Genomic DNA, 23,287 nt, shown 5'->3' with positions numbered 1-23,287 from the left:
TCCTTCTCTTGTTCTGCCGAGTCCAGCTTATTCCATTTAATGTACATATTACGGCGGCCTAAGTGCATAACTTTATATTTAGCCACCACTCCGTTTCTCTGTACCACAAGGAACCGAACCCGGGTTCTGTGTCAAAGTTTTTTTTACAGTAAAAATTAATTCCCAAAGTTATTATACAAAGTCTCAAGAGACTTTGCGAAGTAATAACTTTGGCTCATCGGAGCCAATTACATTCTAATTAATATATGGAGCTCCCGCTCTGTACAGTATTAAAACAAAGTTTTCTGCGAATCGTCTTCACATGACACATCCGAAGTCCATTCGCTCAACCCTATTATCAACATTAAAGGGGTTGTACAGTAAAAGCTATAAAAAAATAATAATTACTTACTAATAAAGTGTTTCCAAATTTGGATTCCAACTGCCCTTTCAGAACCCCAGTCACATGACACAATATGACAATCATGTGACTTCCTTTATTGCAGCCATGCTCCTTTACATCGTGCCTTTAACTTTTGCTCAAATGGAGCTGGTCAAGCTCACTGCTGTTACCAATGTGTCTCAGTCACTGCGCTCCATCTAAGGAGCTGGGTCTTCTATGATGTGGAAACATCCCAGCTACCCACTGCGTCTGTGCTCTTAAAGTGATCCCCTATCCACATGTGTGCGGCCTCTGTACTCTACCATCTCTGGAACTCCCATAGAAATGAATGGAGTGGCCACTCCGTTCATTTCAAGGGGGGCTGCAGGGGGTATGGGTTTCCTCCCGGTACTCCAGTTTCCTCCCACACTCCAAAGATACACTAATAGGGAACCCTATTTGAGGGCAGCTAATGTTTGTACATCTCTGTGGAATATGTCAGCACTATAAAAGTGAGCAAAATAAATACATTTCCTCTATTTGAAAAAAATCCATTGCCAAAAAACACAAAACAAAAATCCCCAGCAAAAATGCCAAAGCTTGCCTAGGGCTGTTGGACACTACTACTACACCTTTGCATGCAAAATATAGAGATTTTGATCCGTATTTGTCATGGAAAATGAAATAGATATACAACAATGGAGGTTGCCTCCTTCCAACAAGCCAAGAACATTTTAGCTTATAACACCGCTAGTCCATGCAGAATGTTACTTGATATAAACGGACTGTCAAAAGGGCATTTATTCACTAAACAGACTAATACTTTAGTCCAGCAGGGGGCAGCAACACTCTTCATGTCAATATATTTCTCTTGGTAAATATATCAGGGCTCAAACGGACCTAAACACACTAGTAAGGGTGCATTCAAGTGACCGTATGTATTTTGTGGTCCACACAAAATGCTGATGATGTCGGTGTTACATCCATTCTTTTTTTTTTTTTGCCGACCCATTGTTACAATGCCTATTCTTGTCTGCAAAACGGGCAATAATAGGACATCTTCTGATATAGGGTCTGTACAGCGCTGTGGAATATGTCAGTGCTATATAAGTGCATAAAATAAATAAATACAATTCTACCTTTTTTGCGGGGCTGTGGACAGCTGTCCATACTTTTATTGTAGCACAGGTTAACTCAAAATAGAGCAGGGCGGGTAGTGGAGTTTTCATTTCCATTCATTGTTCTGGTCCTCATTAGCATAATGCAGGTTGTGTCAAAGAAATGGGGCCATGCAGCAGTGACTGGGAGCACCGCTATGCACAGTGCTATATACCAGCGCTGCAGCCCCACCAGTCACATACCAAGGGAACCAGTGGTGAATCTTAGTCCGATTTAACACTATGTTTTGCAGCGACACATATGCCAAACTTATCCATAGCTTCCGATTCAGCCGATAGAGGCTAAAAGAGTGTCCTTTTGGGCAACAGCTTTAAATATAATGTTGGAAAACCCCCAACATACAATACACAACGTGCAAGCACCATAACACACAGGAATACCATCTGGACAGAAAGAAGCCTTATGTTTGATGCTTCAGGATTTGATTGTAAGTTACATTTTAAAGCATCTGATCGGTTGCGCTCCAACACCCGGGCAGCCTGTCACTCAGCTGCTTGAGAAGGCACTGGCGCTCGCAGTAGCGCCACAGTTTTTTCGCAGCTTTGCCTAGGCCAGTGACAACACATTAATCAGCCCCATTGAAGTGAATAGGCATTAGCAATTGGATGGCGCTGTGCTTGGTGAGCTGAGAGAAGGCCACGGGCATTGGACCCCAGGATCAGATACTGACGAAATTTACCGTATATACTCGAGTATAAGCCGACCCGAATATAAGCCAAGGCCCCTAATTTTACCCCCCAAAAATTGGAAAAATTATTGACTCGAATATAAGACTAGGGTGGGAAATGTAGCAGCTACTGGTAAATTTCCTAACGGGATAAAAAAAAAAAAGACTTTGAAAAAGAATGCCAACTATGTTTGCATAGAGCAGCCTGTGTTGGGGCTCATACTATACACGCAGTGTTACTGCATGCGCTGCGTTATGGCCGGCGTGCAGGAGAAAAGAAGAGCGGTGATATCAACAGTCATTGGACCACCCACAGAGGCTGCAGAGGATGAGTGGGAGAGACTCCCATCAACTGGGCATTTATTTATTTATTTTTTTTTTATATTTATCAGGTTGTTTATTTATTTATTTTTTTGTTCCCCCCCTCCCTACTTCATACTTGGCCAGGGAGGGGGGGGGGCTGTCCAGGGGGAGGGGAGGCTGTGCAGGGGCCGGTACTTACCGCCGGTGTAAATCTCGCAGTCTGCTCCCAGTGTAAATCTCGCGGCCCGCGTGTCGCGCGAGATTTACACTGGGAGCCTAACAGAGGTGCCGCGCGGACGTGCTGGGAGCTGACAGGAGCAGCTGTAAAAAAGTAACAGCTTCTCCGGCCCCCAACATGTCATGGTCTGTATTATGGCAATGTAAGATGCCATAATACAGACCTAAACTCGAGTATAAGACGAGGGGGCTTTTTGAGCACAAAAATATGTGCCAAAAAACTCGTCTTATACTCGAGTATATACGGTAATTGTTAACTGATAGAAACAGCACAGTATCCTATGGGCATACGTACCTGCAGCAAAGCAACTGCAACAAACACTCCGGCAACTACTATTAAGTTGTCTTGTAGCCACTTCTCAAACTGGCCCACACATCCCTTTGTGTATATGTAACTCTGTTGCTCCAGCTCCTGGTGTGAAGAAAAGAATCCTGTGAGATCACTCATAACACCCAAAACATGATTATTCTAATGGGAGCTGTACAGTGATGCTGGCTGTAAGGATAACCTAGAAGACAACATGCAGCTCTGCAAAAGAGGTCAATTACCACACAGCCTGCGGCACAGACCGGCGTGTGCAACTGAAATATCTTTATGTGCAACCCAGTAGTAAAGCAGATCGGAAAAGGATCTTTGTGAGAAAATAGAACGGAATCCCTGACCTTGCGCTGTAAAAGAGCACTGACTGTATTTCATAGACATTCTATGGCCTCACGCGCACAAAGCATTTTTTTGGCCGTGTGCTATTAGTATTTTCTGTGGATAGCACAATGACCCATTCATTTCTATGGGACCATGCACACGTCTGTAATTTCGGCAGATCCACGTGGCCTTTTTGCAAATGACAGAACAAGTCCTATTCTGGTCCCTATTGAGGATGATAACAGTCATTTCTAGTGATGGGAGTGAGAAAGATTCGGAATGCACACACACAAGGTGCCCATATTTTGTGGATTCGTGTTTTGCAGATCGAAATACAGATAAAGTTGTGTGCATGAAGCCTAAGCTGGAAGTGTTTCCTTCCGAGTACATATTAATACTATGCCTATAAACCAATTTTCAGTCTGGGGAATTATTGTAAAAATGTAATGTTAGCTTAAAGGGCTTCTGTCACCCCACTAAAAACTTTTTTTTTGGGTACTTATAATCCCTATACTGCGATATATCTATACATTATGTTATTAATCATTTTTGTTCAGTAGATAATGCAAAACACATACTTTTATAATATGCTAATTACCTGTCTACCAGGGCCAGTGATCGCTCTCCTCCTCCGGCTGGCCCTGTCTGCATTACAAAAATCGCGTGCCTGTGTTGATTCGGCGCAGGCACTCTAAGAGAAGGAGACTCGCCTCCTCAGCACTCCCTCAGTGCGCCTGCGCCGATGATGTCACCGAAAGAGAAGACGCCATCGGCGCAGGCGCACTGAGGGAGTGCTGAGGAGGCGAGCCTCCTTTTCTCAGAGCGCCTGGGCTGAATCAAGACAGGCGCGCGATTTTTGAAATGCAGATAGGGCCAGCCGGAGGAGGAGAGCGATCGCTGGCCCTGTCAATCAACAGGAGGAGGGGGGGGGGCGTTTTTTTGCGGCTGCTACCAGCAAGTAGACGCCCTACTTGCATATTATAAAAGTACGTTTTTTGCATTATCTACTGAACGAAAATGATTAATAACATAATGTATAGATATATTGCAGTATAGGGATTATAAGTACCCCCCCCAAAAAAAAAAAAAAAAAAAAGTTTAGTGGGGTGACAGAAGCCCTTTAAAACCATACTTTAGCCTCAAAGTTACATCGGTATTTCCATCTCAGACAATGGGGGGCATAGTGCTAGTATATGCCCCCACATTGTCTGATCTGTTCCACGCCTGGGACCTGCACATATCTCGTAAACTGAGCCAGCAAAGTGAAAGAGTGTGGACTGCCCTCCACTCATGTCTATTGGGCCGCTGAATATAGCCAAGCGCTGGGTCAGCTATTTCTGTCTGCCCCATTGAAGTGAATGGAAATGGTAGAAACGCAAGCGAGGTGCACTCCCATTAATTTCTATGGAAATAACAGAGCCATTGCTCGCCTATTTTTGACTCGGGGCGCACCCTCCTTCACTTTGCCGACTCCGTTTACGAGATAGGTGCGGGTCCAAACTGTTGGACCTGCACTTACAAGAAAATGGGGGCATATACTAGCGATATGCTTCTATTGTCTGTGATGGGAAACCCCTTTAAAGGGGGTTGTCTCATCTCGCTGTTACTAAGGCGAGATGAGACACAGTTTCGACCACCTCCCAGTTGGGAAACGGCAGAGGGTTCTAGCGCTCTGATGCATCAGTAGCTCCCATTGCCATGCACGAGAGCTACTGAAACAGCTATGCAAACAACATGGCTTGCTGTGCTACACTGTTTCAGTGGCTCTTATGCATGGCAATGACAGCTACTGAAACAGCAGAGCTGTTTCCCGGCCGGGAGGTATTCCATATGTAACTGTTCTCACACTATGAAGGCACTACAAAAAAATACAAGTCTTACCAGCTTTAGCCTCACGTCATATCCACATTGTGTGTTCTGAACATCCTCCTAAAAAAAATTTAAGACAACTTGCTTTAGAAATACTTTTGCAATGATAGAGTATATAAGGGATCAAGCACTAGATATAAAATACAGCACCGCAAGGTGACATGGCAGAAAGCAAAGGTGTTCGGGCTTTTCAGGAATTTGATTGTCCCCCATGAAGGTTTATTAACCCCTTAAGGACCGAGGACGTACCGGTACGCCCTATTTCCCGAGTCCTTAAGGACCGAGGACGTACCGGTACGTCCTGACTTAAAATCTGAATTCCGGCGCCGCGGGGGTTAATCGAAACGGGATTTCGGCTGAAATCATTCAGCCGGCATCCCGTAACAACGCAGGGGGGGGTCATTGGACCCCCCCGTATCGGCGATCGCAGAAAACCGCAGGTCAATTCAGACCTGCGGTTTTCTGCGTTTCCGGTCCATTCGGGTGTCCTGTGACCCGATGAACCGGAAAAAGGAGATTTTTGTATAACTTACCAGTTAAATCTCTTTCTCGCTCTTCCTTGGGGGACACAGACCTTGGGTATAGCTCAGCTCCCTAGGAGGCGTGACACTAAGTAAAACTGTTAAGCCCCTCCTCCATCAGCTATACCCTCAGCCTGGAGATAGAGGCTACCAGTTGCGTGTCCAAGTAGTGAAAGGATAACAACCAATAACGGAAACAACCAGCCAGCAACCCAACGGGGCGCCAGACCAGAACCCTGTAACCAAACACAGAAGGGTGGGTGCTGTGTCCCCCAAGGAAGAGCGAGAAAGAGATTTAACTGGTAAGTTATACAAAAATCTCCTTTTCTCGCCCATTTTCCTTGGGGGACACAGACCTTGGGACGTTCAAGAGCAGTCCAAGAAGGGAGGGACCACAAACCCAAGGCGGAACACCACCAGAGCATCAGGAAACCGCTGCCTGCAAAACCAGGCGGCCCAACGCAGCATCCGCTGATGCATGCGTATGCACCCTATAGAACTTTGTGAAAGTGTGCAGAGAGGACCAAGTGGCTGCTTTGCACAACTGTTCAGCCGAGGCCCGATGCCTCTGCGCCCAGGAAGCTCCGACTGCTCTGGTGGAATGAGCAGTGACGCCAAAAGGCGGAGGTCTGCCCTTGGCTCGATAAGCCTCAGACACCGCCAGTTTAATGAAACGGGCAATAGCCACCTTGGAGACCGCCAACCCTTTGCGCGAACCCTCCGGAACCACAAACAGGGAGTCCGTGCGCCGAAAGGACCCGGTGACCTCCAAGTAAATCCTCAACGCCCTGACCACATCCAGACGGTGCAGTTCCCGTTCTCTGGGGTGGGAAGGAGAGGGACAGAGCGACGGAAGGACGATGTCCTCATTGATGTGAAAGGCGGAGACCACCTTTGGCAGGAAAGTCGGGACAGGCCGAAGCACAACCTTATCCTGGTGGAAGATCAGGAAAGGTTCGGAGCAAGAAAGAGCCGCTAACTCCGACACCCGTCGGAGAGACGTGACGGCCACAAGAAAGATGACCTTGCAGGACAGAAGGCGAAGGGAGACCTCCCGTAAAGGCTCGAAGGGGGCTGATTGGAGCGCCGAGAGCACCACATTCAGGTCCCAGGAAGGAACTGGAGGGCGGTACGGCGGAACAGAGTGAGCCACCCCTTGTAAAAAGGTCTTAATTGGCCCTAGAGGGGCCAGGGGACGCTGGAGAAGAATAGACAGCGCCGAAATCTGACCCTTCAGAGAACTGAGGCACAGCCCCAGGTCCAGACCCGACTGGAGGAAGGACAGGATTGTGGGAAGAGAAAACCGGAGAGGTGGGATGCTCCGGGACTCACAGAACCCCAGATAGGACCTCCAAACCCGATAGTAGATCCTAGAGGATACGGGCTTACGAGCCCGGATCATGGTGCGGACTACGTCCGCGGAGAAACCCCGTCGCGTTAAGACGGCGGTCTCAATAGCCACGCCGTCAAACGTAGCGAGCCTAAATGCTCGTGGAAGATCGGTCCCTGAGAGAGAAGGTCTTCCCTGGAGGGCAGTGGCCACGGTGTGTCTGCCAACAGCAACATTAGGTCGGCGTACCAAGACCGGCGGGGCCAATCCGGGGCGATTAGAATCGCGGGGACGCCCTCTGCCGCGATCCTCCGAAGAACCCGTGGCAGGAGGGGAAAAGGAGGAAAGACGTACAGAAGGGAGAATTCGCGCCACGGAAGGACGAGCGCGTCGGCGCCGTATGCCTTCGGGTCCCGTGCCCTGGCCAGGTATAGGGGGACCTTGTGGTTGAATTTGGAGGCCATGAGGTCCACGTCGGGGCGACCCCAGCGAAGACAAAGGGCTTCGAACACCTCTGGGTGCAGGGACCATTCTCCCGGGTCGATGGTGGACCGGCTGAGGAAATCCGCCGCCCAGTTGTCCACCCCCGGGATGTAAATCGCAGATAAGGCCGGCACGTGCGTCTCCGCCCAGAGGAGAATGAGGGTCACCTCTTGCATCGCTGCGAGTGCCTCCCTGATGGTTTATGTATGCCACAGCCGTGGCATTGTCCGATTGGATCCGAACAGGGTGGCCCTCAGCAGATGGGTCCAGTGTCTGAGGGACAGAAGAATCGCCCTCAGTTCCAGAATATTGATTGGAAGTCTGGACTCCGATAGAGACCAAACGCCCTGGACGGACCGGGGAGGGAAAACCCCCCCCCCACCCCCGTAAGCTGGCATCTGTGGTAATCACCAGCCAGTTCAGTGGAAGGAAGGACTTCCCCCTTAGAGGGATATGCAACCACCAGCCGAGGGAAGCTCGAGCCAGGGGAGGCAGAAGAAAGGTCTTGTCCAGACTCCTCAGTGATTTGTCCCAGGCCGACAGAATTGCCCTCTGAAAGGTGCGGGATCGGAATTGTGCGAACGGCACCGCTTCGAAACAGGCAACCATCTTTCCCAACAACCGCATGCTGGATCTGAGGGAAGGGCGGTGATGACGGAGGAGACTGCGAACCGACCCGCGAAGGGCCAGACGCTTGTCCGACGGAAGGCGGACCTCCGCCAACTCTGTATCCAGGAGCATCCCCAGGAAGATCAGCCGTCTGGAGGGGGTAAGGGAAGATTTGGGGTGGTTGATAATCCAACCGAACCGCGTCAGGGTCTCCAGAGTGAGTTCCACACTGCGGGATGTCTGAGAGAAGGAGGGTGCCTTGACCAGGATGTCGTCCAAGTATGGGAGAAGAAAAACACTTCTTGAACGTAGAAGGGCCAAGACAGGGGCCAGGACCTTGGTGAACACTCGAGGAGCAGTCGCCAGACCAAAGGGAAGGGCGACGAATTGGAAGTGATCGTCCCCCACCGCAAAGCGCAGGAAGCGGTGATGACATGGAGCAACCGGAACGTGGAGGTATGCATCCTGAATGTCGATTGAGGCCATGAAATCCCCTCTTTCCAGGGAGGCCACTGCGGACCTGAGAGACTCCATCCGGAATCTCTGCAGTCGGAGAAAACGGTTCAGGCGTTTTAGGTCCAAGATCGGACGCACTGAGCCTTCCTTCTTGGGAACCACAAAGAGGTTCGAGTAGAACCCCCTGAACCTTTCCGTCGGAGGCACGGGGGCGACGACACCCTTGTCCATTAGAGAGTGAATGGCCGCGAAGAAGGCGGCCACTCGTACGGGATCTCGCGGAGGACGGGATCGGAAGAAACGGTCTGGCGGAATGGACGCAAATTCGATTTTGTATCCGCAAGATACAATCTCGAGCGCCCATGCGTCTGAGATGTGGGCCCGCCATACGTTCCTGAATAGGAGAAGGAGGCCCCCCACCCGGGTGGGTGGGGGCGCACCTTCAGGCAGAGGGCTGCTGGCCTGTGGGAGCCCGTGCAGGCTGGGACTTGCGCCAGGTAGGTTGCGTCCGAAAAAACGGCTTCTTGCGTCTATCCTGGGCTGGGCCAGAGGAAGAAGAACTGGCCGCGGGTCTAGACCCGGTGGGCTTGCGAAAGGACCGAAAACGGGACGAACCAGCGCGACCACGGGGGGCGCCCATTGGCCTGGACTGGGGGAGGTGAGTACTCTTCCCACCCGTGGCCTCTGATATAAGTTCGTCCAGACGGGTTCCGAACAGGCGGGAACCCGTGAATGGTAGGCCGGCCAAAGAGCGTTTGGAAGCGGCGTCCGCCGCCCAAACCTTCAGCCAGAGTTCCCTCCTGACAGAAACTGCCAGGGCAGAGGAACGGGCAATGAGGGCACCCGCATCAAGGGAGGCCTCACAGACGAATTTTCCGGCCTGAACAATTAGTTGGGCTAAGGAACGGAGGTCCTGAACAGGGACGTCCGACCCTAACTCCCGTTCCAGTTGCAAACCCCATTCAGAGACCGCTTTGCCAACCCAGGCGGAGGCAAAGACCGGTCTAAGGGCCGAACCAGAGGCAGTAAATATGGCCTTGGAGAGGGATTCCGTACGACGGTCCTCAACAGACTGGAGGGAAGATCCGTCCTGTACAGGAATAGTAGTGCTTTTGGACAGGCGAGCCACGGGAGGATCAACCTTAGGCGGGGATGTCCACGTGGTCACAGAATCCGCTGGAAAGGGATAACAAATGTCCAGCTTTTTGGGTGTAATAAAGCGGACGTTAGGCCGAGTCCAAGCCTTGGATACCACAGAAGAAAAATCAGCGTGTATGGGAAAAACCTTGGAGGCCTGTTTGGGGCGGAGAAAGGACACGCCGGCCTGTTCAGAGCTGGGGGGGTCATCGTGTAGCTGAAAGGTATCACGGATGCTAGTGACAAGATGCCCCACCGCGGACGCCAATTTGGACGGAAGCTCTGAGTCCATGTCCACGTCCGAATCCGCCAGTTCTCCCTCAGAAAGCGTATCCCTTTGAGAGGATAGACTTGACTGAGCTCGCACGCATGGCGGAGAGAGCGAAGCATCTGGAGAAGATGTGCGCTCAACCCTTGAACGTTTCTGAGTATGCCGGGCCCTGGAAGATTCGCTGGGAGGCAGGGAACCAGTGGGGGCGGCAGAAACGGTAGTCCCAGCGGGTGCGACAGGGATTGTGGCAGCCTGCGGGAGAGGCGGTCTATCCACGAGACGGCCCACTACGTGTGTAAGGCTTTCCACCGCCTGAGACAGAGACCTAGCCCAGTCAGGGGGTTCAGAGGCACCGGGGGGCGCAGCGGGAAGCGGGCCCTGCACCGGGGCCTGACATGCAAGGCAATGCGGCTCAGATTGCCCACGCGGAAAAAGTTCCTTACAGGCGGTACAGGCATGGTACCAGGGTTTGGGGGCACCTGTGGGATCTGACATGCTGAAGTGTGGTTGTACTCTAATATAGAGACCACAAAGGGTTATAGCAGCTATGACCAGGAGGGTTAGGAGAGGGTTAACTGTCCTACCAGTGCCTCAGAAGAACGTCAGGAGATGGCCCAGATCAGCAGCAGCAGAGAAGCAGTGAACAGCAGTGAGCAGCAGAGAGCGCCCACAGAAGCCGAGCGATGTACACAGGAGGTTAGAGTCCCCCACCGTGTCCCAGCTTCCTGTCAGGAGTGAGGAAGCGCGGGAAACCTCAGCAGAAAGCGCGGGGAACAAGCTCCGCCCCCTCCAGCGCTTGAAATGTCTCCTGTGAAGGAGAACGTAGCTCCGCCCCCAAAATGACGCGCGGAAGCCCCGCCCCCTGCCGGGACCGCTAAGCCCCGCCCCCCGTTCTCGGCGGGAAGGGGGAGAGAGAGAAGAGAAAAATGGAGTCAGCCCCGATGAGGGGGAGGGGGGGGGGGGAGAAAGATAGCAGCGTGGGGGGGAAAAGCGTGGGGGTGCTGAGGATGCTGCTGTGCTGCATTGTCCTGCAGATGAGCGCTCAGAATGAGCGACCACGGGTGCCCCCCTTACCCAGAGGGGTAGATGCTGCAGATAGGGACGGGGTATGGGCTGGAATAGCCATCTCACCGTGCGACGTCTTCACCCTCAGTCCTTTCCAGCAGGGTCGCCCCTTCAGCCACTGGCACCGCAGTGGCAGGAAGCTGGAAGAGGGGCTTGGCGTGCGGGCGACCCCCTAGCTGGCGGGATGTAGGGGAGCCATTGCTGCCCAGATCCTCCTATTGCTTCTGTGGGGGAGGCAGCAGTGCAGATAAGTTGGCACTGGCGCAGCTCAACCCCGGGAGAGCAGAGAGGTCAAATGCGTCTCTGGTATCCCTAGGAAAAAATAAAATAACAAAATTAGAAGAAAAAGTAAAAATAACAAGGAGAAAACAGCCCTGCAGTAGCAGGGAGTGTCTTGCCTCCTTGGACACTAAGCTAAAACTGGTAGCCTCTATCTCCAGGCTGAGGGTATAGCTGATGGAGGAGGGGCTTAACAGTTTTACTTAGTGTCACGCCTCCTAGGGAGCTGAGCTATACCCAAGGTCTGTGTCCCCCAAGGAAAATGGGCGAGAAAAGACTGCGATCGGTGGCGTAATTTTACACCACCAATCGCAGTCCGAGGATTTGCAGAGGCGGAGCTGGCCCTGGTGCTGAACGCCGCTGTACAGGGTGCTGATTGGTGCAGGGGAGAGAGGCGCGAGATTCAAACTTCCTGCGCTCCTCTCTCCCCTCCTCTTCCTGTCCAGCACCCTGACCGTGCAGCATCGTCCAGCACCAGCTCCTGTGTCCCCCTAAATCGGCATCCATCACCCTCCTGCACCCATCGCCACCCAGGTAGGTTAGGGTCAGTGAGGGAGAGGCACCTTTAGGCAGGGATAGAAGGGAAAAGTTAGAAAAAAAAAAAAAAAAAAAAAAGCACATTTATTCCAAACTTTTTTTTTTCAACTTTCAGACCCCAGACCCCCCCTGCCACTTGCCCCCCCGCATCCCCCCCACCACCAGCCCCCCCCCCACCACCAGCCCCCCCCCCCACCAACCCCCTCCCCCCACCACCAGCCCCTTCCCCCACCACCACTTTTTTTTTTTTTCTGCGTGCGCTGACTGGCCGGCACTTTTTAGCGTCCGTCCACTGTTAGCGCATCGCCCGCCCCACCACCCCACCGACCGCTGATCAGCGTTGAACCGCAGATCAGCAAGTTTGAACTTTTTTTTTTTTTTTTTTTCCTAACACTTTTTTTTGCCTGGACTTTTTAGTACGTGAACACCCGTGCCCCCACACACACGCACATAGAATAAAGGTTTACACGCACGCACATACACACGCACACACACACACCCATGGCCCGCCGGGTGTTCTCGGCCGAGGAGGCATATGCCCAGATTGCCTCCGACTCAGAGCCCCAGTGAGGATGAGGATGACCCCACGTTCCTTTTGTCATCCGCATCCTCCTCATCATCATCGGATGACGATGAGCCACCAAGGCAGCGGAGACGCCGCCAGGCGGAGCCAGGGGCCACACATGCTAGGGATCCTGTGGCCCACCCTAGTACGAGCCGCCCTGGGGTTCGTACTGGTTTCCCGGCCCACCAAATAAGTTCACCGGAGCCCCCTGCCGATGAACTTAGCTGGTGTCCCCCAGTGGACTTTGAGCCTGAGATTCCGGATTTCGCTGGCAATCCTGGAATCCAGATTCCCACAGTGGGGTTTACTGAAATAGACTTTTTTAGTTTTTTTTTCAGTAACCCACTGGTGAATTTGATGGTGGAGCAGACGAATCTGTACGCCCAACAGTTCGTCGCTCAAAACCCAGGCTCAGTTTTGGCTAGACCCGGTGGCTGGACGTCGGTCAGTGCAGCCGAGATGAGGACATTTTGGGGCCTCGTGCTGCATATGGGTCTAGTCCAAAAACCCAGTGTCAGGCAATACTGGAGTGGGGACGTCCTGTACCAGACCCCACTGTACAGTATGGTCATGACACGTCACCGGTTTGAGGCCATCCGGAAATGTCTGCATTATTCCGATAATGCAGCATGTCCACCCCGAGGTGATCCTGCCTATGACCGGCTGTACAAGATACGGCCGGTCATCGATCACTTTGGGGCCACATTTCAGCAGGCCTACGTACCTGGAAGGGAGGTCGCGGTTGATGAGTCTCTCGTTGCGTTCAAGGGGAGACTCAGTTTCCGCCAATACATTCCCACAAAGCGGGCGAGGTATGGCGTGAAGCTATACAAAATTTGTGAGAGTACCTCAGGGTACACTTACAAATTTCGTGTGTACGAGGGGCGAGATTCCCGGATTCAACCACCAGAATGTCCCCCCACTCTGGGTGTTACCGGGAAACTCGTGTGGGACCTTATGTACCCACTGCTGGATAAGGGTTACCACTTGTACGTGGACAACTTTTATACCAGCATTCCCTTGTTCAGGTCCCTTGCCGCCAGATCCACGTTCGCTTGTGGGACCGTGCGGAAAAATCAACGCGGCCTCCCTGCCTACCCCCTCCAGGTACCTATCCCCAGGGGTGAGACCCGTGCACTTACCAGTGGAAACCTGTTGCTGGTCAGGTATAAGGACAAGAGGGATGTCCTTATGCTGTCCACAATCCACGGTAACAGCACCACCCCAGTCCCTGTGCGAGGTACCGCGGCAACGGTCCTCAAGCCCGATTGTATCGTCGACTACAATCGGTATATGGGAGGAGTTGATCTCTCTGATCAAGTCCTCACGCCATATAACGCCATGCGCAAAACCCGGGCATGGTACAAAAAAGTTGCGGTCTACATGGTGCAGGTTGCCATGTACAACTCTTTTGTACTATCCCGAAGCGCTGGCAGCACAGGGACATTCCTCCAATTCTATGAGGCAGTCCTCAAAGACCTGATCTTTTCGGACCGGGAAAGAGCAGGCCGGAGTACCTCGGGAACTGGAGGCGCCCGGATCGTCCCTGGCCAACACTTTCCAGGTGTGGTCCCCCATACTGGAAAGAAGGGACGAACCCAAAAAAAGTGCAGAGTGTGTCACAAGAGGGGGATACGGAAGGACACCACAACTCAATGTGACACGTGCCCCGATCATCCGGGCCTCTGCATTATCGATTGCTTCAGGGAGTATCACACTTCCATGGAGTACTAAATTTTTATAATCCCCAACAGTTCACTAGAGAACATAAAACACTATGGCTCTCAGACTTTAGGAGACACGAAAACAATTTTTCTTTCCCCAAAAAATATTAGTTTTAGTGCAGGCATCCTCAAACTGCGGCCCTCCAGATGTTGTAAAACTATAACTCCCAGCATGCCCAGACAACCTACAGCCATCATCAGGGCATGGTGGGAATTGTAGTTTTACAACATCTGGAGGGCCGCAGTTTTAGGATGCCTGCTTAGTGTCTCCAAAGTCTGAGAGCCATACATATTGGGCATCGTCGCGTGCGTAAAAGTCGTCGCTATAAAAATAACTTTTTATCAAACGCCTCGGATGAACGGTGTTAAAAATATAAAATAAAAACGGTGCCAAAACACCTATTTTTGGGCAAAATTTAAATTTAAATCCATTTTGCCGGTAATAAAGCAAGGGTTAACAGCCAAACAAAACTAAACATTTATTGCCCCAATTCTGTAGTTTGCAGAAACACCCCATATGTGGTCGTAAATGGCTATATAGCCGCACGGCAGGGCATAGAACGAAGGGAACTCCATACGGTTTCTGGAAGGCAGATTTTGATGGACAGTTTTTTTTTTTACACCATGTCCCATTAGAAGCCCCCCCTGATGTAGCCTAGACTAGAAACTCCAAAAAAGTGACCCCATCTAAGAAACTACACCCCTCAAGGTATTCAAAAATTACTTTACAAACTATGTTAACCCTTTAGGTGTTCCACAAAACTAAATAGCGAATGTAGAAACAATTTTAGAATTACATTTTTTTGTTACATTGCCTCAAAAAAGAGTAATATAGAGCAACCAAAAATCTAATTTACCCCAAAAATTGTCCCAAAACAACAACCACCTTATCCCGTAGTTTCCTAGATGGGGTCACTTTTATGGAGTTTCTACTCTAGGGGTGCATCAGGGGGCTTGAAAGGGTACATGGTGTAAATAAACCAGTCCAGCAAAATCTGCCTTCCAAAAACCGTATGGCGTTCCCCTTCTTCTATGTCCTGCCGTTTAGCCAAATAGTAGTTTACGACCACATTTGGGGTGTTTTTGCAAACTACAGAATCAGGGCAACCCATTTTGAGTTTTGTTTGGCAGTTAACCCTTGTTTTACTCCTGGAAAAAACTGATTATATTGGAAAATTTTCCAAAAAATAGAAATTTCAAAATTGTTTCTCCATCTGCCATTAACTCTTGTGGAACACCTAAAGGGTTAACAAAGTTTGTAAACCCAGTTTTGAATACCTTGAGGGGTGTACTTTCTTAGATGGAGTCACTTTTTAGAAATTTCTATTCTAGGGGTGCAACAGGGGGCTTCAAATGGGACATGGTATAAACAAAACCAGTCCTGCAAAATCTGCCTTCCAAAACCCATATGGTGTTCCCCTCCTTCTATGTGCTACCGTTCGGCCAAACAGTAGTTTACGACCACATATGGGGTGTTTTTGCAAACTACAGAATCAGGGCAACCCATTTTGAGTGTTGTTTGGCAGTTAACCCTTGTTTTACTCCTGGAAAAAATTGATTATATTGGAAAATTTTCCAAAAAATAGAAATTTCAAAATTGTTTCTCCATCTGCCATTAACTCTTGTGGAACACCTAAAGGGTTAACAAAGTTTGTAAACCCAGTTTTGAATACCTTGAGGGGTGTACTTTCTTAGATGGAGTCACTTTTTTGAAATTTCTATTCTAGGGGTGCAACAGGGGGCTTCAAATGGGACATGGTATAAACAAAACCAGTCCTGCAAAATCTGCCTTCCAAAACCCATATGGTGTTCCCCTCCTTCTATGTGCTACCGTTCGGCCAAACAGTAGTTTACGACCACATATGGGGTGTTTTTGCAAACTACAGAATCAGGGCAACCCATTTTGAGTGTTGTTTGGCAGTTAACCCTTGTTTTACTCCTGGAAAAAATTGATTATATTGGAAAATTTTCTAAAAAATAGAAATTTCAAAATTGTTTCTCCATCTGCCATTAACTCTTGTGGAACACCTAAGGGGTTAACAAAGTTTGTAAACCCAGTTTTGAATACCTTGAGGGGTGTACTTTCTTAGATGGAGTCACTTTTTTGAAATTTCTATTCTAGGGGTGCAACAGGGGGCTTCAAATGGGACATGGTATAAACAAAACCAGTCCAGCAAAATCTGCCTTCCAAAACCCATATGGTGTTCCCCTCCTTCTATGTGCTCCCGTTCGGCCAAAAAAAAAAAAAAACTCTTGTGGAAGACCTAAAGGGTTAATAAAGTTTGAAAAAACAGTTTTGAATACCTTGAGGGGTGTAGTTTCTAGAATGGGGTCATTTTTGGGAGGTTTCTATTATCTAAGCCTCACAATATGACTGCAAACCTGAACTGGTCCATAAAAAGTGGGATTTTGAAGATTTCTCAAAAATTTCAAAATTTGCTTCTAAACTTCTAAGCCTTGTAACATCCCCAAAAAATAAAATATCATTCCCAAAATGCTACAAACATGAAGTAGACATATGGGGAATGTAAAGTCATCACAATTTTTGGGGGTATTACTATGTATTACAGAAGTAGAGAAACTGAAACTTTGAAATTTGCTAATTTTTCAAAATTTTTGGTAAAAAATGTATTTTTTTATGCAAAAAAATTAACTTTTTTGACCCCATTTTAGCAGTGTCATGAAGTACAATATGTGACGAAAAAACAATCTCAGAACGGCCTGGGTAAGTCGAAGCGTTTTAAAGTTATGAGCACTTAAAGTGACACTGGTCAGATTTGCAAAAAATGGCCTGGTCCTTAAGGTGAAAATGAGCCTGGTCCTTAAGGGGTTAAAGGGCATCTGTCAGCAGACTTGTACCTATGAAACTGGCTGACCTGTTACATGTGTACTTGGCAGCTTGGAGCAGAGAAGTTTAAAGCCCATACCAATCCTACCACTGTTAACCTTCTGCAGAAAAAAAAATTAAATATATATATATATATATATATATATATATATATATATTTTTTAAAAATTACAGGGATCGCTGCGGGAGAAGCGGCCAACAAATGCACATGTGCAGAGAGAGGCGAACCTGATCGAAGCCAGCCAGCAATGCATCTGAAGCTCTGTGTCCGCGCGTGCGCACTAAGAGGTAAGGAGATCTGATGGTCGTTTATCTTGTGAAATCTCCTTACCCTCACACTGCGCACGCGCGGACACAGCGCTTCAGACGTATTGCTGGCTGGCTTCGATCAGGTCGGTCTCTCCCTGCACATGTGCATTTGGTGGCTACTTCTCCCGCAGAGCTCCCTGTAATTTTAATTTACCCGTGGTAGTGTGTTTGCGCTGAGGCGCACAACCTCTCCTCCAGCTGATCTTCGTTATGTCCGGTGCCGCCGCGTCACCGAAAGCGACGAGAGGTAAGGGATTTTCACAGGGTATGGTTTTGTTAGAACAGTGGAAAGCAATGCTTTGGATTTAGTTTATCAAGAGATTTGGACATTTTTAAGCCTTGCCTGATGAGGGGTTTGGCTTATCAGAAATGCACTCAATTTTAGTGTATTATTGGAGTAAATCTAAGCCAGCAAATAGGTGGGATAACATTAATCTACACAGCCTAAAGATGCACCAGATTTATCTGCACTGTGATAAATCTGGCTAATGACTGTCCAAGCTTAAATAGTCTTACTTTTAAACAGCATTAGTAAATCTGTCCCAACAAATCTTTATGGAGAGGAATGATCACAGTAGTGACATAGGAATTGTGTGGTGCAATAAAATGCACTTCTCCCCTCAGGTCAATAAGGCAATTGTAGGGAGCAAACAGTTAGTTCCCAATGATCCCATGCCTGACCCATGTAAAAGGGCTTGTTTGGTGCAGAGAAGTTCTCTCCATGCAGTGGCTGGGGTTGACAGGTGTGGAAATCTCAGGCGTTTCTTTCGTGTATATTCATAAAAATTTGGGTGGGGAGTCAGTTATGGATAATAATGGTCCTTTTGCATGGACCAAAAGCGTTCGTAGAAAAGCTAGTTCCCAATAACTGGCTGGTGTAAAGGTGCCAGCAAACACTCGCCCATCGGGTGATCATGTCATGTGAATGCATTTTCTTTGACTTTTAGGCAATCATCGGGAATATTTGGTTCATTCCCGACAACTGCCAGTAACTAGTCCAGATAAACGGTCTGCAGTTTTTGAAGCCAAAGCCAGCAAGGGATTCAAAGAAAGAGTCTTTCCCTTTTCACGTGTGCTCCGTTCATGATCAGATCCTGGCTCTGGCTTCAAAAACTGCATCTAAAAACCTAAACGTGGTTTCACACTTTTTAGTTGTGATTTTTGATGCATGTTTTTGCACCAAAGCCAGGAAAAGATCCAGGAAGAAAAACTGCCACAAAGACTGCAAGATTTTTTCTCAAAAATCCAACTTAAGGGGCCCAATTATCAGCAGAAAGGAACGTTTGTCTTCAAATCACAATGAAGGAACATTAATCATGCAAAAAACAAGCAAATACTGATTGGTTCTGATAAGGTGGGGTAAAAATTATCTTTGGTTGACATCTCCCTGTGAAAATTAGACAAGCTGCAGACTATGTAATAAAATAGTCATATAAACAATCAGATTTTTCAAGCAGCCCTACATTTTTTTACCTACTGTATGTAAAAGTTCCTCAGACATGTGTAGGGCCCCAGAGTGGCATTACCACTTTACTCCGCTACTGTCTTTATTGGTCTAATATAATGTCACCAGCAGTTGCCCGGGAAATGGGAGAACAACAGTTACTCCACTCTGTGGAGGAGTGGGCGAGTTATACTTCCTGCAGGAAGGGTGGGTCCCAGTTTCTAGTCCGTTCTAGCTCACCCCCTGCTAGGGGTAAGGTCTCTGCTGGGCGTGCCCTAGCCTAGCCAAGCCAGCCAGAGCACCCTCAGCCCTGCTAGATGTGGAGGCCAGAGCTTAAAGCCTCAGGAGCCAGGAGGAGAATTCCCTGGCATAATTAAGAGACAGACTATAAAGAGAGAAGTTGCAGCATAAAGAATAAGCTAAGTTATACAGCAAGCCTGTCAGTACAGCAGAGTCAGAGAGCAACAGATGTAGCAGAGTTGAGTTTGCCTGCCAAGTTTAATGCTAAAGCCTGCTTGGACCAAGATCAAGTCTGTAAACCGTGTTAGAGAACGTTTAATGAAAGTAAAACCGTTATTCAACCGCATACAAGGTCTGGACTCAATTTACTTCTTACATCCCTCAATTACTACCCCCTATTTGTCTGCTTCGGAGCCAACGCCTGGGGGTCCAGCTGTATCTAGGTAGGAGCACTGTGACACTTGCACTCAACATAAAGGGACATTTTAGGCCACCCTATACCACCCGGCCATTCCTACACCTGGGTACTCGGGTCATCCTTTAGGGCCCCAGGGGGCAGGCTGCTGCACATGTGCCAACTGACTTGCTATGTCGTCAACTGGCGCTCATTAGCAGGCATGTAAAAGGACCCATAGGGAACATTTATACGGGCAAATAAACTAACTGTAACAAGCGCTGATCAATGATGTGGCCCGTCAACTGGAGCTTGTTTTCTCATATTTACGTCTTACAACATCCGTACTTTTTTAGTTTTTTTTAGATAAGATCGTCCATCTCCATTCCTCCGTACAATTAAATTACAAGAGACAGGCAAAAGCAGCAAGACCAGCAATAATTTGTAGGTCAGCATAAAAGAAGCGATGGGCAAAATAACAGAATTATGGTTTGCAGTTCAATCTCTGGACATGTTTAAACTGGCAACGAACAAACCATTACATAATTATCGACCCAAGTAAATGGACCTTAAGAAATAAAAAAAACTATGAAATCTCATCCATTTACAAAAGCAAAACACACATACAGTATAACAACTGTCAGACATCATGAAAGATAACCGCCTTGTGCAAGAAACCTACTGCAGGGTCCTTCACACAACACGAGAACGGCACTCCACAGCGCTCTCGGCTCGGATTAGAATCTGTGCAATTGAAGTAAATGTTGAGGTTCCAGTCATTGGGTCCATGAGCACCACAGCAGGACCACTATTGAAAGAAAAGAACAATTATGTCGCAATCATCAAACAATAAGGGTACTTTCACACTTGTGTTTTTCTTTTCCGGCACCGAGTTCCGTCACAGGGGCTCTATACCGGAAAAGAACTGATCAGTTTTATCCCTATGCATTCTGAATGGAGAGTAATCTGTTCAGGATGCATCAGGATGTCTTCAGTTCAGTCGTTTTGACTGATCAGGCAAAAGAGAAAACCGCAGCATGCTATGGTTTTCTCTCCGGCGAAAAAAAACTGAAGACTTGCCTGAACGCATTTTTTCCCATAGGAATGTATTAGCGCCAGATCCGGCATTCATAATACCAGATCCATCGTTCCGGCATGCGCAGATCGGTAAAAATGAGAAAATATGTACAAGACAGATCCGTCGGTCCGCATGACAAGCGGAGAGACGGATCCGTCCTTGCAATGCATTTGTGAGACGGATCCGCATCCGGATCCGTCTCACAAATGCTTTCAGTCAGCGGCAGATCGGCGGCCAGTTCCGACGACGGAACTGCCCGCCGGATCACACTGCCGCAAGTGTAAAGTAGCCTAACACTGCTGGGTTCCATGAAAAACTAATTTACAGTATCAAAGCATTGTGTACAGAAGACTAGTTGTGGAAAAGACAATTAAAGGGGTTGTCTCACCTCCAATTTGGTGGCATATTGCTAGCGCTGGCGCCTGGCAGTTCCATAAAAGTGAATGGAGCGGTAGCCACGCATGCGCACTGCACTCTCCATTAATTTCCAAGGGACTCCCGAAAATAGCCGAATGCGCTGCTCAGCTTTTTTGGGGTCTCCCAAAGAAATTAATGGAGGGTGGCTACACATACGCAGTACTCTCTATCATTTTGGGCGCTCCGTTCAAGAGATAGGCGCAGGACCCAGAGGTGGGACCAATACATTACCAATGTTTGAGGTGAGACAACCCCTTTAAGCACTTGGTTAGTGATCTAATGTTTGCAGGAACCGCTCTTTACAGGGAGCAGAACAATGTTTGAGTCACATGTAGATATTGTTGCAGATGTCAATTTTTCAACTGCAAAGTGTGAACCCAGACTGAGTGTTGCTGGTCACTACAATGGGGTTCACTGGCTCTCCAGTGTGAATAATAGCATTCAGCTGGATGACATACTGCTGCATGCTGTGGTATCAAGTCCATTTTTCCCCCAGAATCTGTGATGCAGGTTCCTGCCAGAACCTCCACTGCAGATCAGATCCTAGACTCTTGCCATCTTTATACAACCTTTTGGGTGGTATACTTTAGGTCAGTATTTTGCAAGAACAGAGGCATATCATTAATACATCATTTTATGTCCCAAAGTAATGCCCCTTTACTAGCAAGAAACAATCAGACTTACATATTCCTGAGCAAAATCAATGAGGTTCTGCAAGTCTATATCATCTCGATATGCCTTGACATTGTTATTAATAAAGAAATTGAGTTGATCTTTGATCCAGTCTTTAAATACGAAGGCCAGGATTCCTGCTGTCAGCTCAAGGAAAAAGATCAGCCCAAGGAAGACAGAGAACTGAAATAAAGAGAAATAAAGCATACATCAGAGCAGACTTCTAAGACCTGCTGACTAGACTGCAGTTCTAGGAAAGACACAAGGGTCTGAAGACCCTAAAAACTTTCAGTAAGGACAGGGGAAGGAGGAGAAGTTGGCTCAGATATGCTCACCATAGTTATCAAGGCATCTATTTAATAACTGGGGAGGGACGAAATAAGTCAATGAATGAATGGGCGCTGGGTGTGGTAGACAATAAAACCCTAAATGAAAGATATCTGAGTAAACAATCATTTAAAGCACTAGTAGAAGATGTTACATATTAAGTAGCTGGTACTTCACATTCACAAGTCCAGCTCACGCTAGTGCTAAGCAGACAATGGTCATTTAGTGCAACAATAATATTCAAGGAAAATACCAATACGGCATAGCACCTTAGGCTATGTTCACTTTTGTGCAGGAGGCTCCATTGCATATTCTGACATATTTGATTGGAAAGACAAATAGACACCTTGGGTGTGGGTGATTTCTGTCACGCAATAATTCTGCACTGCTGTGTATCTTCCATTCATAATGAAAACAATGACAGACAGATAGTAACAGAGCCTAAAGGTCCATTTACACCCATCAATTTTGCAGGCAATTGTCAGGAAGGAAGCATTCCTTCCTGACAATCACCTTCTTATCAGCAGAGGAGACCGCTGTATTTACAGTGGATATAAAAAATGAGACAAAGAAATCATTTCAGAACTTTTTCCACCTTTAATGTACAACTCAATTGAAAAACAAAAAAATCTTTTAGGTAGAGGGAAGAAAAAAAATATAAAAATAAAATAATATGGTTGCATAAGTGTTCACACCCTTTAACTAATACTTTGTTGAAGCACCTTTTGATTTTATTACAGCACTCAGTCTTTTTGGGTATGAATCTATCAGCATGGCACATTTTGACTTGGCAAGATTTGCCCACTCTTCTTTGCAAAAACACCCCAAATCTGTCAGATTGCGAGGGCATCTCCTGTGCACAGCCCTCTTCAGATCACCCCACAGATTTTCAATCGGATTCAGATCTGGGCTCTGGCTGGGCCATTCCAAAACTTTTATCTTCTTCTGGTGAAGCAATTCCTTTGTTGATTTGGATATATTCTTTGGGTCATTGTCATGCTGAAAGATGAAGTTCCTCTTCATGTTCAGTTTTCTAGCAGAATCCTGAAGGTTCTGTGCCAATATTGATTGGTATTTGGAACTGTTCATAATTCCCTCTAGCTTAACTAAGGCCCCAGTTCCAGCTGAGTGAAAACAGCCCCAAAGCAGGATGCTGCCACCACCATGCTTCACTGTGGGTATGGTGTTCTTTTGGTGATGTGCAGTGTTGTATTTGCGCCAAACAATTATGGCCAAAAAGTTCAACCTTTGTTTCATCAGACCATAACACCTTTTCCCACATGCTTTTGGGAGACTTCAGATGTGTTTTTGCCAAATGTAGC

At 48.0% G+C, this 23,287-nt stretch overlaps 1 protein-coding gene across 1 annotated transcript in view; it reads right to left on the bottom strand.

Annotated features, from left to right (window-relative positions):
• The window catches only part of TSPAN17 (tetraspanin 17), an 80,746-nt gene that overhangs the window by 3,565 nt on the left and 53,894 nt on the right, over positions 1-23,287 (bottom strand). The window contains exons 4-7 of the mRNA XM_044280696.1: positions 21,651-21,821; positions 20,154-20,279; positions 5,272-5,319; positions 3,043-3,159 (exon numbers count right to left, since the gene is read on the bottom strand). Coding sequence (XP_044136631.1) covers positions 3,043-3,159; positions 5,272-5,319; positions 20,154-20,279; positions 21,651-21,821 — 462 coding nt within the window. The remainder of the gene's footprint in view (positions 1-3,042; positions 3,160-5,271; positions 5,320-20,153; positions 20,280-21,650; positions 21,822-23,287) is intronic.

Source organism: Bufo gargarizans, chromosome 2 (genome assembly GCF_014858855.1).
Source record: "Bufo gargarizans isolate SCDJY-AF-19 chromosome 2, ASM1485885v1, whole genome shotgun sequence".
Lineage (NCBI taxonomy): Eukaryota > Metazoa > Chordata > Amphibia > Anura > Bufonidae > Bufo > Bufo gargarizans.
This window is presented reverse-complemented; position numbering and strand designations above follow the sequence as displayed.